Source organism: Pezoporus wallicus, unplaced genomic scaffold (assembly GCF_028554395.1).
Source record: "Pezoporus wallicus isolate ANWC-B61680 ecotype Strahan unplaced genomic scaffold, APGP_CSIRO_Pwel_v1 contig_3952, whole genome shotgun sequence".
In the NCBI taxonomy this organism is placed as follows: Eukaryota; Metazoa; Chordata; class Aves; order Psittaciformes; family Psittacidae; genus Pezoporus; species Pezoporus wallicus.
In genome coordinates, this window is record NW_026635034.1 from 11,393,304 (window position 1) to 11,411,083 (window position 17,780).

Below are 17,780 nucleotides of genomic sequence, written 5' to 3' on the forward strand. Positions count from 1 at the left end.
TTTTGACCCAATTTGATGCATATTTTTTTTTCAAGGCCTAAATTATGTGACATTATGTGACAATTTAAGAAATATTTGGATGCACTGGAAATAATCCCTCTGCTGGAGGCTTTGGTTGTATTGAATGAGTCTAATCTGATGTCTAAGTGCTTTTTCAGCTGGAAAAAAAGACAGGTCAATACTGCCTCTGCATGAGGGCCGATATTTGTATTATTTTTACCATTCCATCTACTGTAACTTTAGTCACAGTTGAGACTCTCCCTGTACCAGATCTATGTAAACACAGCTGAAAAGATCATCTTTGTTACAAAATAATTATATTTTGATAGACTAGATTAACATCAGAATCATTCATAAAGTAAGAACTGTTGAAGCGTAGAAGACAGTATTAAATAAAACTTTAACATAAAAATGCTGAAGTTAAGATTAGAAGAAATATTGCATCAGGATCAGACCAATGGCTTTCTGATATTAATTTTCACTAATGTGTCTTCTCAGATTTTACTAAGGAATTTCAGCAATTTTACTCTGCAACTGTTGAAAACATTACTGTGTTCTGGGGCTTTCTGGTTTGAACCTAAAATTTACATCAAATTTGTGAGTGGAACCCGGGGCACCATTTTGTGAGTGTCTTATGCTGATCTCAGCACTCTGGGCTGGAAAAGATGATCTTAGTAACTTCTGATCTCATGTTCCTACCCCTTTGTCTTGCACCAGTGCCTCTGGGACTGAGCAGGTAGCTGAATCAATTTTTGGAGTAGTCATTTTTCTAGATGACCTGTACTTACTTTGGATTTATGTTACCTTAAACTGCTCACAAACCTCTACACAGGGTTCTTAGTCACTTTAAATATGCCATATATTTAGCAAACCACGCTAGTTCCATCTCTGTCTGAGGCAAGTTGCTAAACTTGGGAGAATGGTGGATCAATACTCTCTTAGCTTGTGACTTCTGCAGCAAGACTTATGGTGACAAAGATTTTGGTGTGTATGAATGTGTCCACTATGGTCAACCTTGATCATATACTTTATTTATATATATATATATATATATATACACACATATATATAAAACTAGCAGAAGAGTCACCATTTGATAATTTATTTAAGAAAGCTGAATTTAGTTGTTTATCTACAGTAATATTCAAGTTCTTGTTTATATTGCATAACACCATTTAGTCTGGAATCTTTCATGTTTCCTCTAGGCATTTACTAGTGAATTAAATAATTTACTACACAACAGTTTTCACTTATTTTCCAGTTTCTCATGTTTTGGGTTTTTTTAATTTATATTAAGGGAAAGAAAAGTGCTGAACAGTTGTTTGTATATAGTGAGCAGCAGCAGAATCTCAAGAGTAACCCTGTTCCTTTAGGCTCTTCAACTCACTGGTGCAGACCAAAAGAAAAATGAAAGCACACAAACTTTTTTACATTTATTTGAACTCAGTCAAAGTTTCCTCCTCCTATATTGCCCTTGGTTACTTGCACGACTTAGATTTATATATTCAAGGGCTTTCGTCCTTGTTTCATTTTACACAGTGTGATACAGTTGACTTCCCTTTCTTACATACAGAGCTTAGCAAAGCCTCTGCCTAAGAATCTGCAGCTCAGTATGTGCAATCAAATACCCTGAACCCACTGGGCAAGACAGTAATGTGAAATATCTTGACGTTTTAAAAGAAAATGATGCCATCATTCATGGAAGCAGAAGAGCTTCTGTAAAGAAAGAGACTATAAACCAAACATCTCCCATGCCAACAACAACAAAAAATCTGGAAAGACGAACAAAACCACCAAATCAAAAGCTTGTTGAGAAATGGCACTAAGGAAGTAAGAAAGTCCTAAGCTCCTAAGCCGTTTATCAAACCTCAGCAGCCTTTTTGCAAACAATGATTAAGGCAGATGCTCATCAAATCTGCATTATTCTGTGAATTTCTAGTACTCATTTGTGTACATTACAAAAAGTCTCTCCAAGCTTTATTTTCCTTTCATTTTGCAGCTTGAACTTTATTCCCTCCATGCTGAAGGGAGAAACTATTTGCACTTTCATCTTGCAGACATTTTCATTCTACCATGATTTATTCCTGAGAGTTTAAAAAGCTGGAGCAGTGATGGGATATGCTTTCCAATATTTTTCAGTATTTTAATACATATGAAAGTCACTGGATTATAACAGAAAACAGCGTATTCTCCTTCCCCGTGAAATACGAAGAACCACTCTTTTCAAATAATAGTCAAAAATATTATATTAATTGATTTAAACAGGCAAACAGCACCTTTCCCTGCCCTCCTGTGGTGAGATAGAGGTAAACTGCAAGAAACTGTAACATTATTCTGTGTTTTATCCACTTTTCCTGTGCTTCTAAATACCTTCTGGCTTTCTGGACTATTTTTTCCTTCAGCATCTCTCTTTTACTCAGTCTTCTCAAAGAGTGCTAGATCTGGAAAGATATTTTAAACACAATCTATATTCTGTAGGATGGAATGGGAAGCAATGAGTTTACATTAATGTAAGGCAATTTGCAGGAAGGAAAAAATGACTGACTGAAGGCAGTAAAAAACCTCCTGATAACAGTTAACTGGAGGACGTTAGAGATGTTCATTGTCTGTGAAAATCAGAATTTCTATTCTGCTTTCTGGTTCCACAGGAGAAGTCTTTGGAACTGTAATAGAAATCAGTTGGGGGTTTTCTGTTTTGTTTTGTTGCTTGTTTGTTGTTGTTTTTTTTTACTATAAGTAAAGCAAAGCAGTTTCTCTGACATTTTTTCTCATCCTTTGTGATATAAACAATCAGCATGAATCATAAAAACTCTGTACTTTAATCCTCTGCTTTATAACTACATTGGTATGGATGCACCACTAACTCAGAAAGTGAGTAGGCATCTAGTGGTATGCCATCTGTGATGAAGATTTGCATTCTTACTCTGAAAAGTATGATTAAGGTCCTAGAAAACAGATTCTGTTGTGACGGATTACTGTAGAGCACAGGCACCACAACATTTCATATTTTACACAGGACCTCTTACTAGAGCAACAGAATTTGCAAAGTCACATCATATGAGGACTACTAGTCCTCAGTGATCAGCTAATGAAATAAAACTAAAGCACAAGACAAAATTTGTGGGAGTCAGGTCTAACTAGCTAATACTTGTTCTTATACAAAGCTTTTAATTCACAGAAGTTTGGGGACTGAAATGAGTATAGTCCCTGTAATATGTGGAATAGTTAATCTTTTTTTTAAGACTATATGCAGTTAAAATGACAACAGTTATCTTGTATTCTAGTACTAGACAATACATCATGTTACTGCTTAGTGCACATGTTCCTATCCTTTGTTTTGACAATGTGGATCAGTTGTTACAGTCTGTGGAAATCTGTATGAAATGTTTGAAAACTCTGTAGTTTTCTTGTCCTTGGGTAGTGGAGCTACACTGATCTGCATCAGCTGAGGGCCTGGCTCCATAAAGTAGAAGTATTAGATTGGCATTTTCAAACCCTCTTTGCCAGTTAAATTACTTCCCTTTGCCAGTTAAATTACTGGGAGACTTGCAGGTTCAGTCCCAGCTGTGGCATGAGCTGATGCACAATGTGCATGCAGTCTAATCTCTGCTCAGGTTTTGTGCACTACAGACTAATTACACACTCTAAAACTCTGGTGCTTTACTGTGCACATAAAGATGGGAGTTGACTTGACTCTTCCTGGATTTCATTTGCCTTTGCAGTGTCAACATGCACTAAAGAAGGAGTTCAAATGCAGGTGGTTGCCTCTGCTAGACCCATTTCTTTTCTAGGAAGGCTACTGGAAGTGATGTGGGAAGATGCTGTGGGCTGGATGAGTTATCTGGGGAAAAGCAGCCCACACCTAACCATCACAGCCTCTACCCCACTCCTGTAAAGAGGATCTGTGTGGGTTCACAAGTTGACAGGAAAGGTGCTGCAGCAATTTCAGGGATGACAGCAAAGGGAATGCACGAAGTGCTCCTAAAGCAAGGCACCTAACCTCTAACACCATGCTTGGGAGCACCTGTGCTACCAGAGGAGCTTGGGGACAAGATCAAATTACCAGTCATGGTTTAACATTTTTAAATGGTAGTCCTGGTGGGCTATGGCTCTTGAGCAATCAAGTAGGAAGTATTCTGTTTCTCTTCTCCCTTTCATTTTAGGGCTGTATTCTCAGACCTGTGTGGATACAGTGCCTGCTTTTCTCTCAGAAAAGCACACACTATAAAAAGTTTTCAGTATTTTACAAATCTAATAGTGCTGACAGCAGTTGATCAATGTATTCTCAATGGACTGCAAGCAAACCCTTTTCTATCTGTGAACAGCATATTAACACAGAAACATTCAAATGTTAATTACTTCAAATTTAGATGATACAGATGCGAATTCTTTGCTGTCTCCTGAACTCCTCACCATGATCGCCTGAATAGACTACTAAACAATCCAACTGTTCCCAATCTAAATATATCCCTGACAAAAAAGGCAAAAAAATTAAGGGGAGAAGATCTCCCCCGGGGTTGGCAGCAGGGAGCCTATGTGTACAAGCACCTATATAAAAAAAGAAATTTTTAAAACTTACTAGAACTTTAACTTCTTTGCTGTGTTAACTAATTTTGAGTTTTTAATTTATTTAAAATGAAAATAATTACTTTCCAGAATAACCAGAAGAATTTTGAAACAAGCATGTATTTGGATTTAGCCTTCACTTTGGCTTGCATGTTCATGCCTGTTATCTGAAACTAGAAGTTTATTTGTAAAAAGGCAAGGCTGTTAACACTGGCTTCAACAACAGCTAACTGGGAAGTGGTAGGAGCATGGCATGAAGCCAGAAACACAAGAATATGATATTTATCCAGCTCATCTCTCCAAAATCCTCTGGTAGTAATGTAAAGCTCTATTTGCATGGCCTATAATCATGTCTTCATATTGCTTATATGATCCTCATAATGGAATAGCTTGAATGGAGCACAATCCATGTACAGAGTTGGTGGACCCACACACATTTAGTTATCTAGCATTACTACTTTGGACTTTTACTGGCTTGTCTTCCATGTTCAGCCGTGGATATTAACATATTTCTGTGTCTGGTATCCCTGTACTTACTTTCAGTAACTACACAGTTGTGTTGACTAAGTATAAGAGGAAAGAAGCAGGCTTTTTACCCACTAGCACCAATGCTACTAAATGCAAGAATGAAGACAGAAAAAATAATGAGCAATAGTAAACTTGACTGAACCACTCACTGAGCTCAGGAAACTCAAATAAGCAGTTTTATTTTGGAGCACTCCCTCCATCTCTGACCTCAACAGACAGAAATGTTCTTTTTGTAGGAGAGAGTTTGCTCTTTTGTGTCACAAGAAACAGCAGCCTGAAGGACTGTGTAGGTGTTCTGACATTTGAGTCATGATGCTTGTTGCATGCAGTTGATTTTCATCAATATATTTCTCTCAGCCAAGCTTACATTTTCTCAGTATCTTTGTCAGTAATTGTTTACATGCATTAAAGAGAAGTGGGGACCAGGTGCATTTTTAAGGGAAGTTCAAAATTAAGACCCTCTAAAAAATTACTCTCAAACCTGTCCCTCAGAGGATGTAGGGTAAGGGAAAACTAGTATTTCTGTAATGCTGATTCATCCTCTCTTCCTGTTATTAAGGGGCACTTGTAATTTTTCTGTGTCAAGAGCTGCAGTGACGTTCAAGCAGGATAAACATTTTGTACTACACCCTTCTCCAGGAGAGTTTTTAATTGCCATGGTAATGTCTGTGATGTAGCCTAGATTGAACAGAGACCCTGAGACAGCAAGAATAATGGATTACATTACACATCACAGAAACTTCGGAGCTACTCCTTGCTTACTTTGCCTACACTTGGAAAGGTGGAGATAAGACAGTATAGTTAGAGAGACTGCCTGGGATGAGTAATGGCAATTTGCTAACTGGTTCTCAGAAGCTGGCTTTAACTATGTCCATTTGTAAAGGTCGGGGTGGAAATTTCTGTTGCTGTTTTTCACAAAAATAGAACAGAAGAATGCTAGCAGCAAGCTGGTGCTAGAGCTGTATGCTCTGATGACACAACAGGAGAGAAAGAGACAGCTTTGTGTTCAGCTTTTCCTTTTTCCGTAAATTCCTCTCCTTGAAAAGATCACCTGCTTTCCTTCCACTTTAGTTTGCTAAGTATACATGCTACAACAGCATTTCCATATGACCTACAAACATTTTAAGGAGAAAGTTTTAATAAAAAGTCAAATATGACTTAAAGTGGATTATCTAGAATAAGTCAAATCTTTTGATATAATGCTGTCCTGGAATTACTGGTACATCTGGTATAACAACCTGACCTTTCAACTTCCATGTTTTGCAGCTAAGCTCTAAGCAAACAGACCAAGTCCAAAAGCTTTGATTCCCTCCTGTTTTAACACTGTTTATGGGGTGGGGCTAAGGGGGCTCTGTTTTTCCCTCTTAGCCTGTGGAATGGTTGGCAGCTCCCAGATTCCAGCATGTGCTCAGAGCTGGGATGCCCATCTGTGTCAGACTGGCAATGATAATCAGCACCTATAGACAGTTAACACTAATTCAGGGTTCAATCCTCTGAATGGGAGTCTGCTGTGCAATACAATGGAATCAAGAACTGTTTGTAAATAAAGCAACAGAACACAGCTATTACTTTGCGTGTTTGCACTAAATGTAACTGCACTTTAAGCTCTATGCTATATTTAATGATTGAACTGAGGGATCACGGGAGTTCATAAGATAACTTGAAAAAAATGCAACCTCCCCCTCTTGCTCTTCAGAAGAATATTTTTTTCACAATATGTGCTGAAGCGTTTTATTGGTTATACTGTACTCTGCTCATTTCAAATGCCCGATCCCTGCTTGTCTTTGCAGAGATGACTGTATTTAAATCTAAATACAATCTCTTGTTAACAATGATGTACTGGGAAACAAAAGAAAAAAGCCTGCTATTACAATAATGTCCCCATGGTAACAGAAAGGGTACATCATGAGGCTCTTACCCACATTTACAATCTCCGCTTCTTTTCTGAGAAACAATATATCTCAAGCCCACTGTCAGGACAAAGCCCTGTACACTCAATGCAAGCACAAGTGTCAGACCTTGTCAGAGTACATATGGAACAGAAACACATTCTCACATTTAAGGTGGCTCCTTGCACAAATGATCTGTCCAGAGTTCAGATGGCTTTTCTAGGCTCTTTCTTCAGCAGCTTTTCTGCTGTGTAAGATTTGCATGCATCTGGGATGACCTGTGTACATTTAGGGCAAACTCTGCCTTTCTTTTAAGGCAAGATACAGTTATTGGGGAGAAAGAAAATACTTCTTGAAAAGCATGTCAAATAGTCGGTATGGAGAAACCACCAGAGTTTTTCAGACTTGCAAAATAGACCACACATTGCACAATTTAAAAAAACACATCAAAATGAGCAACCCTCCTCCTCAGAATTTCTCCTGAATTAAGTTAAGCAAAGCAATAAGACTCCTCATCTCACACTCCAATCTGAACCTTAACCCAGATAAAATTCAAATGATACTTTCCTTTTATTTGAAAGAAAAAATTAAAGATACACAAAAGACCAAATGTGAGCACCTGCTCCTATCCCAGCAGCACATAATGCTTTAGTAACAATTTAGCATTTTAACTCTAAATACCTTTAACACTTTCGCAGACTTAAGTATAAGCAGAAGCATACTTGTCTGTTATACTCAGGTTTACTTCCTCACTCTTTTGCTTCTGTCTTTCTCATGCACTTGAACAGTGCATGGGACAGGTGAACTCCAGGCTTCAATACCGATGCAGAAAACACACTTGAAGATTCCATTTTTTTTCAGATTTACATATAGGTCAAGCTCTAGAGTCACTAAGTCTGAATTGTATCTGTGGGTAAGCTCACAGCAAATCTTGTATTAAGTATGTGCTGACTCAAGTATTAAACACAAACCATAATGGTAGCTAGCCTAGTGCTAATGGCATCTTTCTACCACCCACACTGGTAGGTTTCCTTTCCTCCTCTCCCATTCCCTTCCCAGTTGCTGGATACTATTTCTCACCAGGGACTTGCAGACCATCCTATCGCTGTTTCCACTACATTAAACCAGAAGTTCACCATAATGGGCTTCACCATGGCTAAACCTTGCACCTCTGCGTACCCTATCCCAGGGATCCTCTGCACCCAACAGCAGAAGCTTGTTTCTCTTTGTAGTAATGCTCTGATGTTTCTGTTCTGTTGCTCAGCCTGCCTCTTCTGCTTGTCGTTGTTACTACACCCAAACATCTGGAACTAAAGTCAACAGATGTGGCAGTCTAAACTGCTAGACATCGAGCTGTGTAACTGTCTGCAAAGCAGTGCTGAAATCTGTAATGCTTTGTACTGTAAAGTATTCATTTGGCACTGCTGCGTTGTTATTTCTAGCTAAGGCACCATTTTCCTTGTGCTTAATTTGCTGAAAATCATGTGCTTGTAGGTTAGAAGATTTACAAAGTCACTTTATTTACTGATTTTCTACTCAATTACTCCCATTTATAATAATTCAGTTATAAAAACAGCCAAAGCCCAAAACGAAACAAATAAAATCAAACCAACCCCAAAAGATAATACATGATCTGAACAATTTCACATATTCCTGATGGGACAAGCTTAAAAACTCTCAAGACAAGAAAAGGCTCTACAATCATATGCCATAAGAGTAATAACCTAAAGTTAGAGCCAGTAGAGCATAGCTGGCTAGCTCTAAGTACTCTGGCACTGTTTTACACTACAGCCCAAGTAATAGAGAAAATGGCATTACACATGCATACACAGACCAGCCTGGATGTATGCATTTCAAGGGAAGATGACGTGAGTAGATATTGCTTTGAAATAAATCTTCCATATCTTGAACTTCAGACATTACACTCTAAGTAAACATTTCTGAAGATAGGTCATGTTTAGAAGGTAAGAAGCTGCACACAATTGAAGGTAAGAAGCTGCACACAATTGAAGTAATAGTAAGATGAGGTTTTGGCTGTCACAGAGCACTATCTGTTGAAGAGAGGTAGCCTGAACTGGAATATTTGGTTTATCCAGCATTACTTCTAGTGTGGCACACCCTTTAATTTGTAGAAATATTTCTAGTAAATATGGTCAGACAGAGGAATCACTACATGCAAGTCATGGTTCTAAAACAAGGAATAAACAGAGCAAGAGTGTGGAGTCAGACCTTAATTCCACCTGTCTCCTGCAGGAAACTTCACTGGATTAACAGTGGCACTCTCCTACAAATATTTATGAATTTATTTCTATAACTGAGCCAATATCTACAAGAGCCCCCAGCCTCAACACTTTGCATGGATGATTCAACTCTTTCACAAATGCTCTTCAGCTGCATTCTCTATTTCAGCTGTATATTCCAGTGCAAGCTGTTGTTCAGCTCTGCTGCACTGTTTACATGATGTGAAGAGGCTGATTTTTTAATTCAAATAGGTAACAGAGGAGCTGTCACTGCATCCAGGATCGGTACTGCCACTCTGTCCTCCAAGATGATGGGAAGCGCTTAGGACAGCAGGTTGTGTTGGGAATACGCCAGGTCTGTGCTGCATTGTTCCTGGCTAGAGATTTAGGGGATTTCAATAAACTTTATTTACTGTATCACAAATGAAAGCGGGGCCATAGGGAGAGTGAGGAGGGCTGTCTCCCTACAGGGAAACTGTTTCCCAAACAACTCTAAGTATTTCACTAAGTCCCAGAATAGCCATTTATTACCTCACTCCTCACTGAATTTACAGTCCAAAGTCAGCCTTCTTAACAAATAAAAACACCTAGTAGCAGCAATCTGTGCCAGTCTGTGTTACCTCCAGCAACAAAACTCTGCTTTCCCAGTCAGAAGCAATTCTAAATAGCAGTTCTCTATTTCAAAGACCTTCAGCATGTAGCAACTATGAAGAGCCATTCATATAGCATTAATCACAAATCTAATACACCTAACAGCTCAAAAAGAAAAGAAGTTTTCTTTTCAAATTTCACTTTAATTAACTACTCACATTCTGGTTTGCAGTAAGATTTTAATTCTTTGATTAAAAAAAGCTACCAGAAATTAAGTCAAAGATCAAGAAGCACACAAAGGAAGGAAGATACTTTCAGGCAGGCTGGATTTCAGAGATTTAACTGCAAAACTCACCTTAATGCTACAGGCAATACTTAGCTAAATCCCAAGGACAACTGCAGTATCTTATCCCTAAAGGTCTGAAAGAGTCAGAGTCAAAGTTAGAAGGTGAGAAAGTCACCCAGTCAAGTATCATCCAGCAGTGAAAGTGCCTCAGGGCTGAATTTGGCTTTGAAGTGGAATGCAGAAGAGACTGAGGCGTAAAAATGGCTCCATTATACACCAATTATAAATGTGTGTTTGTTTGAAGTGGTCTTGAGAAAAATGCACCGAAACAGTGAAAATTTATATTTTCCACTTTTGACTTTTTATTGAATCATTTTGCACTTTTTGCATTTATTTTCAAGAAATCAGAAACATTCTGTGGCCTCCTCCTGGTGTTGAGTCTCACATACTAGATCATGGAATATTATTATTTATGCATTGGTAATGTCTGTTTATACAATTTCTGCATAATTGGAAATATGTGCTGTATGCTGAGTCAAAACATTTTACTATGATGAAAAGGTATACTGCTGACTTCTGGAGAAGTGAAGGGTAATTGAAATAACCCATTACTTTTGTGCTGAAAGGCAAGTCACGTGGGGAAGAGGCATCAGGAGTTCAAATCTTTCTTCTCGCAAATCCTGTACATTGCTTTTTTTTTCATCTTTATGTTGCTTAAAAAAACCTGTTTCACATTGCCAACTCCCCATGTAGCTTTTTATTCCTATGCAAAAAAAAAACAAACACCACCCCCCAGTCGTTAATTCCATCCAAATTTGCATTTTAATTACTCCCGCCTTTTTGAAGGTTTGGTGTAGGTGATGCCTTGGGCTTCAGGGGAAATGAATATGCACCCATTACAGGGCAGCATGACTCTGTACCCTTTGCTACGTTCTTCAACATCAAGATTCACTGCAGCTACAGCCCCCACCTATGGATGACTAGAGGCAGTCTTCAGCTAGCAGCTCCAGTTTCATTTCATGCCAGAAGCATCAGGCTGGCTTTCTTAAGTAATCTGACTTTTATCTTCGCCCCTAAGACAGCAAAAATTGGTTTTTGCCTTAACCACTAAGGAGCCTTGAGCCGCCTTTAATACAAAAGTTTAGCATTAACCTTGGCACATGGGGAGAGCGTAACTGCAATAGTCCCCCATGTTGACTTAGTGTTATGAAGAATGTAAGGTCACCGTAGTGTTTTCAGTTGGGCTTCTGGTGGGTGAAGTTGAACTACTTGCTGCTCTGGCCTCTCCTGGAGGTTGGCCACACCATGGGCAGGAATTAAGAAGTCCAGCCCGTTCGCTACTCTCCAGAAGTTTCAAGGAGCTCAGATTCATATTGTCACTATGGCTGCCTAAAGCATGGCCACAGCATCAATCTTCTGTCAACTGGCCATTTTAAGAGTGCTTCGCTTATCCTCCAGCCTGTTGTCTGAGTACTAACCATAAAAGAATTCAGGCTTTTTCACTTCATACTGTTTAGTGAGCTCAGTGCACGACCATAAAAAAGGAACAGCAAGAAAACCCAAAGCTGAGTGAAGCAAAAATTTATCCTAACAGTGTTTTAAAGGATGTGGGGGGATAAAAGCCATTAGGTACTAGTAATTTGGCACTGTGGATCAGAAGATGTTGAGAATGTTTAATGAGCAAGTGCTGAGACAATGAAGTAAGAGCAAATGAACTGATTAACCTGCTGGTTTCAGTAGAATGACATCCAAGAAAACAAAAGTGAAAATTGGTACGGGGAGTGCCTTATGTGTCTCTCACTGGCTGCCAGCGCATTAACTTCAGACTACAATTATTAACTTCAGTCTTGCTACAAGGTACCAATCAGGAACCTAGCATTACTGCTGTGACAAGGGATGTCTTTAAATGCTTTTACAAACTCTTATTAAGGTTCATACTAACTGAAGACCAGTTCAAAGAAATGTTACTTTTTCTGTAATTTAGGTGAGATGCAACCACATAAGAATCCAGATTTGAAGTTCATGAATTACAGCTAACAGATTTAAGTCAGGACATTACTTCATCCAAGTCTTCCAGGAAGTATGTGTTTCTTGCTAGCTGCTGCTAGCATCCCAGTATATAGGCATGCAGGCTGATTTTACTTTTCTTCTTGCTTTTTTCTGCATAGCTTTTCTAGTGTGGATAATAAATGTGCTAACATCCTTTTGAAAGTCAGCAGATAATGTTCCTCACAAAATTTGTAATGCCCAGGCTAAAGCCCTTCACAAGGCATTGTCACATTTCCACCTCTTTTTTTATATGTTCTGTTGAACACAGGGTGAGGGAAGGATAATGTGAAAATCCGATACCATGTTTCCAGAGATGATCTGGAAACTCATAGACTGTTTCCAAGTCTGACAGACTGTTTATACAGTAAAGACAGACAAAACCAGAGACGGGAACTGGAATAATGGGGACAGTACAATTCCCTTCAAGAACTTCCAGAAATTGTTACCTCTACCTTCAAAAACTGACGAAGGACCATTCTAGTCTTCCTGATGTCAACTACTTCTCTTTCATCAATCACACTGCCATGGAATAATGTGATAAGTTGCCCAGTGGCAATTTGTCATCTGCCCTCACAGGTTCATAACTACAGTAGTGAATCAAGTAACCTCCCACCCACCTCCCACTGCATGACTGAAACCTAACTCTTCACTGCCTGCGCTACTTGGCCAGTACTACCTGAACAGCAAGTACCCTAAAGTAGCTGGTATGGGAAACAACCCACACCAATCCTAACGCCATGGTATAATTTCTGGTCGTGCTCTCTGGCTAATTTTCCCAGCATCTCAGAATATATTGTTAAGTCCTTTTTCTTTGCTCCTTTATAAAAGAAAGCATTTGTAATAGGAACTGCCTTGCTTTTGTAACACTTTTTCTGTAGGTGTTTACAAAATATTGCACAGTGACAAAAAAATGAGGAAGTCCTGTGCAACCCTGATAAAAAAATAGTGTTAATACAGTTTGCTGTAAAGCTTTCAAAACAGCATGCAAAAAACTCTCCTAGCTGGAAGGAAACCCTGTAGGATGTCTGTCTCCTTTCCCACCTTTCACCAGCTTTACTTGGGACCATAGAGAAGCACAATTCCTCTAAAATCAGAATCTTTCCTCTAGTGATGGGTGAGAATCCAATAATGACTAAAATGCTGGAAGCCATTTGTTCCAACAAACACCACTACAAAAACCACACCACTATAAACCAAGTTTCTGCATGCAGCAGCGCCTTACAGATGAGGAGCAATGATGGGATTTGTGATTCAAACACCAATGGAACTTTAAATATAGTGCTCCAACTGGGAGTTATTTTGTTCAAAATCACTCTTTCAGACTCTAAATGCTTAAGGTAACAGAAAGAAACACCAGGAAAACAGCATGGGCCATCTTCTTTTTGTTCTTGTCTTCAGTGTGCAAGTTGCTTTTGAGTCAGTGCTCTCAGGCTACCCTCTCTGCGCTAGTTTTGAGTGAAAGATCACACCGAGGAATAACTTGGCTTTCAGAATAGGTCTGCAGCCTCCTGCTGGCAAACCTGCAATGGCTCTGCCATGTGCCCAGCTCCCTGCAGTGGCAGGCACTGAATCATTCTGCCAGCAGCACAGCTGGATTAAAAGTCTGCTGTTCCCCTCAGCTCTGCTAGTTCAACTCTCAGTGATGGCTCTCTAGCCTGGTTCTGTGATGAGTGCTGGCTGAGAGTAGAGTTCCTTTCTGATACTCCTAAAATAGTTCATCTGACTATGATGTGGGCTCAGGGATTCAAAATACATCTCCATGGTATATCATTAGCTCAAGCATCAGCAGCACTCCACTTTTTAGTACAACCTTTTCCTGCTACTGAAAAGGGAATTTTTGAAACACCACTAATCTAACACTGGGGCCATTCATGAGTAGAAAGAGATCACACTGGGAGTAGAATGTGAGTTTAACTCAGAATCTAACCACGCACCAGTACGTGCCATTCAGCTAATGAGGTCTAGACATATTAGCACCTCTGATAGCTGCTGCTGCACAGGTGACTGAAACTTGCAATGACACTTCCTCAGACTGTTAATGAAGCTTTGACTGGTGTTTGGGAGAGGGATTTTGTGTTCAGTTTGGAAAATGCATAATACCAACAGTATATACAGCACATTAAATTAGCTTCACACAACCTAGGTGGATACTGATAAAGTACCTCCACAGAATAAGGTCACCAATGTTTTCCTGTGTCTGAAAAGTTCAGAATTATACTCTTTAATTAAACTGCAGCATTAAGATGAGATCAAATTGTCACAGGAGGCAAGGGAGAATGCTTTCAAACAGGAACCGTTGCAGGCAGAATAATAATGTTCTGCCCTAACAACAGTTTTCTGGTAAAGCTGACAAAACCCCTTTTGTAAAGTTCCACTGATGTAAGTGGTGCTACTTGCCCGTTAAGAAGCTACTCAATATGACCTCAATGTACATCATCTGTGCTTAGTCACACATTCTTTGTTCAATATTTTTCCTCCTACCTGTGTATGTCTGGTCTGTAAGGTTTATTAGTGAGAGGGCTGCTCTTAACAAAAGTGGAACAGGCAAGCCCTACTGTAATCTGCTTTGCCTTTTAAGATTCCTTATTAGAGGAGCCCCAGGGAAAAGTCTGGCAGAAGCATACTCTCAGGAAAGAGTCTGACTGTGGTAATACAAGATAAATTAAAAAGTTCATATGAAGACTTCTGTTGCAGCAAGTTAGAGGCAAGGATTCCCTTTGCTTTGAATAGTACCTTAGCACAACTGGCTACTTCGTAACAGTCAAATATATTTACAGGTGGTGTTTTATCTGTATGGTACTAAGCTGTGGTTGGTTTTTTCTTCTCCTTCCTCCCAGGATGAAAAGAATCAAGTATTAACAACAAACGTCTGGCTACAAATGGTAAGTTTTGAAATGAAGTAGTTATTTCCCCCCTTTGGTCATTCAGTTCAATGAATTTCAGGAAACTTTCAAGCTTTTGTTCTGTATCTTGCTACATAGTGTAGAAAGCTAAGCTGAATGGAAAACTGTAAGGCTGAGATTTAGGTCTCGATGTTTCAGGTATTTCTAAAAACTTGAAGAATTTGAGTCACTACACTAAGTAAGTTACTAACTCATTTTAGTTGATTTAGGCATGCTAAACTCTTGATTAGCATAAGATAATGGTGTCCTAAAAGTCCCACATACAGTAACTGTAGGTGCAAGTGCCCGATCACTCATTTCAACAATCTCTGCCATCCTATTTGCTTTTCTGTGTGCCTCGATACTGCAAAAGGATTTTAATGTAAACGGCCATGCTGTTACCATGTTGTTCAAAATGTTGTTGTTTAAACGTAGGTTGTCATCAGAAGTTAACTGTGAACACAAGGGGTTTTTTATGTTTCTTCTCCAGATTCTGTTATCTCAGTTTCATGACAAAAATGGGTACATGAACATCGGTTTTCTAATGTGCTGCTGGGAAAAAGCTGTACTTTTTCCTGGTTTCCCAGTTTGTTTTGCCCACATAGGGTGTTCATTCTTCAAACAGTAGCTTTATTTTACTTTTTCTTGCAATGCTTAGTTGCTATACTTGCCACAGAATTTCACATTCTCTCTTATTAACAGTAACTATTGCCATCACTAGATACCACAGGAGAGAACTTTGTCCCCATTAACTCACGGCTGGCATTGCTGGACAGAAGTAGTTTTACTCATGTTTGTAATAAATGGGGCAGAACATTCAAGAACTTTGTGAGAGTATTTTGAATTTCTTTTCTCTGGAAGGTTAACTAGCAAGCGAGCTCCTCCTGAGCAAAGGAGGCTACACAGATTTATTCCGAGTTGATTGCTTATCTTTTTGCATTAGTTTAAATTAAGACTTACAATTAACAAGATGCTTTTCACCAAGCTGACTACTGTGGGCTTTTAATGCTTCCACAAAATACTTCTACTATAAGTCTGTGCTTTACAAAGATGGAGTGGTACGGGCAGCTTTCTCCATACTACAGCAGCTAGGATGAGCATTTGCCATTGGTTGAATTCCCATCTCTAACACAGAAACTCAACTGTTTGGATTAAGTAAAGGTTTACAGAAGAGTTTTATTATTCAAAATAATCACGTTGCTACCACAGAAACTTTACACCTTTCAGTTTCTTTACCCAGCTCATTCAGTTTAAATGTATTCTTTTATAGAGCACCTCTCTTGCACTGTGGTAGGAAACGAAAGAGTATTTTCATGATCTAGAAGGGATAGCATGGCTATTCCATTTATTCACAAAGAAAAGTTAACATGGAAGAAACATTCACCCCATGTTATTTTACAGGCTTGTACAGCAAGATTAAAATTGTCAAATATAATATGGTTTTGGCTTTGAGCTACAATGACAACAGTTGCTATGATTTCTCACCAGGAAAACAGACAGCAATTCATACTCAAGGAGCTATCTGTTATTTTCCTTCCCTTTTATCCCACAGCATCCTTATCCTTTTGGAGATTGTCTTCCTTTTTCCCCTAAGGAAATTCCTGATTCTTTTATATATTTCGTATTTCTTTTGATTTATTCACCATAACACATACTGTATGTGGAGCATGTTAAGACTGCAGTGAACAGATCACTTGATGACTATAAAGAATAGGGCTACTCTTCATGGCCTGTGTACACATTTAAAAAAAAAAAAGCAATGTGTTTGCATATTAACTTTCTAATAATGGGATACTAGACACATCAAAGCATGCTTAAGGCAAACGTATGTCATTTTCTTATGCTAAATGGTCTGAATTTTTTTACCTGTATTTCCCACTTTACTCTCTTTCTTGGTCTGTATGTGTGTATGATCAGTGATGCATCCTAAATATAATGTATTTAATTGCCACTGAAATACTTAAGTACAAAAAATAATCTGGGAGAAAGATGAATGTAAGTCTAGTATTTATACATGCAGACTCTTTGATCCTGAGCACTATCTCCATGGCAATACTGTTCAGTATCAAAAACTTAAACTTGATCTAAGTTACAGCAGAAGCCTTACCCTGTCACACAGATTAATACTAACCCAACTGTCTTGAGTTGTTTGCTAGTTTAATCCACCTCAGATGTACTTCAGCTACAGTGGAGATCATAGCTCTATAGCCAAAACAAAATGCGGCAGCTCATGTCCAGCTGGATGGGTAAGCACTCTGTACACACAGCTAAACCAAGCAACTGTACAATCTGCTTAACATTACCTGTAATATAGACTTCAATACTAAATATTCTATCACCCTTTGGACTGTTCTTAAATCATTCAGTGTCACCCTATGCTACTACCTATTGGCCGTGGTAACTCCTAAAAGAAGTTAGAATAAGAAATTATTGGCTACATCACTATAAATTATTGTAAGGCAGTTCAGATGGAAATGAAAGGGGGAGCCAAGTGGCAGCTTTGTGGCAGCTGCCTGCAGCCTGCCAGCCCTGGCCCTGCCACTGCTGCTCACAGCAACTGGTTCTGTCAGCTCCTGGAAATGAAAAGCCAACAAGAGCCCACAGCCTCAAAACTACATATTGTATTTGTTTGCATTGCTGGACTTTGTAAAAAAATAGAGTTCTCGTGAGGATTTCAGTACTTCTACATTCCACAAAGGATGAAGTGGTAAAACATAGAGTGACATTCATGTACCAGGAAGCTCATGTG

General features: G+C 38.9%; 2 protein-coding genes across 2 annotated transcripts in view; one reads left to right on the plus strand and one right to left on the minus strand.

The window, feature by feature from the left end:
- The window catches only part of MYO1E (myosin IE), a 188,651-nt gene that overhangs the window by 125,158 nt on the left and 45,713 nt on the right, over positions 1–17,780 (minus strand). The window lies entirely within an intron of this gene.
- The window catches only part of CHRFAM7A (CHRNA7 (exons 5-10) and FAM7A (exons A-E) fusion), a 39,324-nt gene that overhangs the window by 6,363 nt on the left and 15,181 nt on the right, over positions 1–17,780 (plus strand). The window contains exon 3 of the mRNA XM_057398732.1: positions 14,987–15,031. Within this exon, the coding sequence (XP_057254715.1) occupies positions 14,987–15,031 (45 nt within the window). The remainder of the gene's footprint in view (positions 1–14,986; positions 15,032–17,780) is intronic.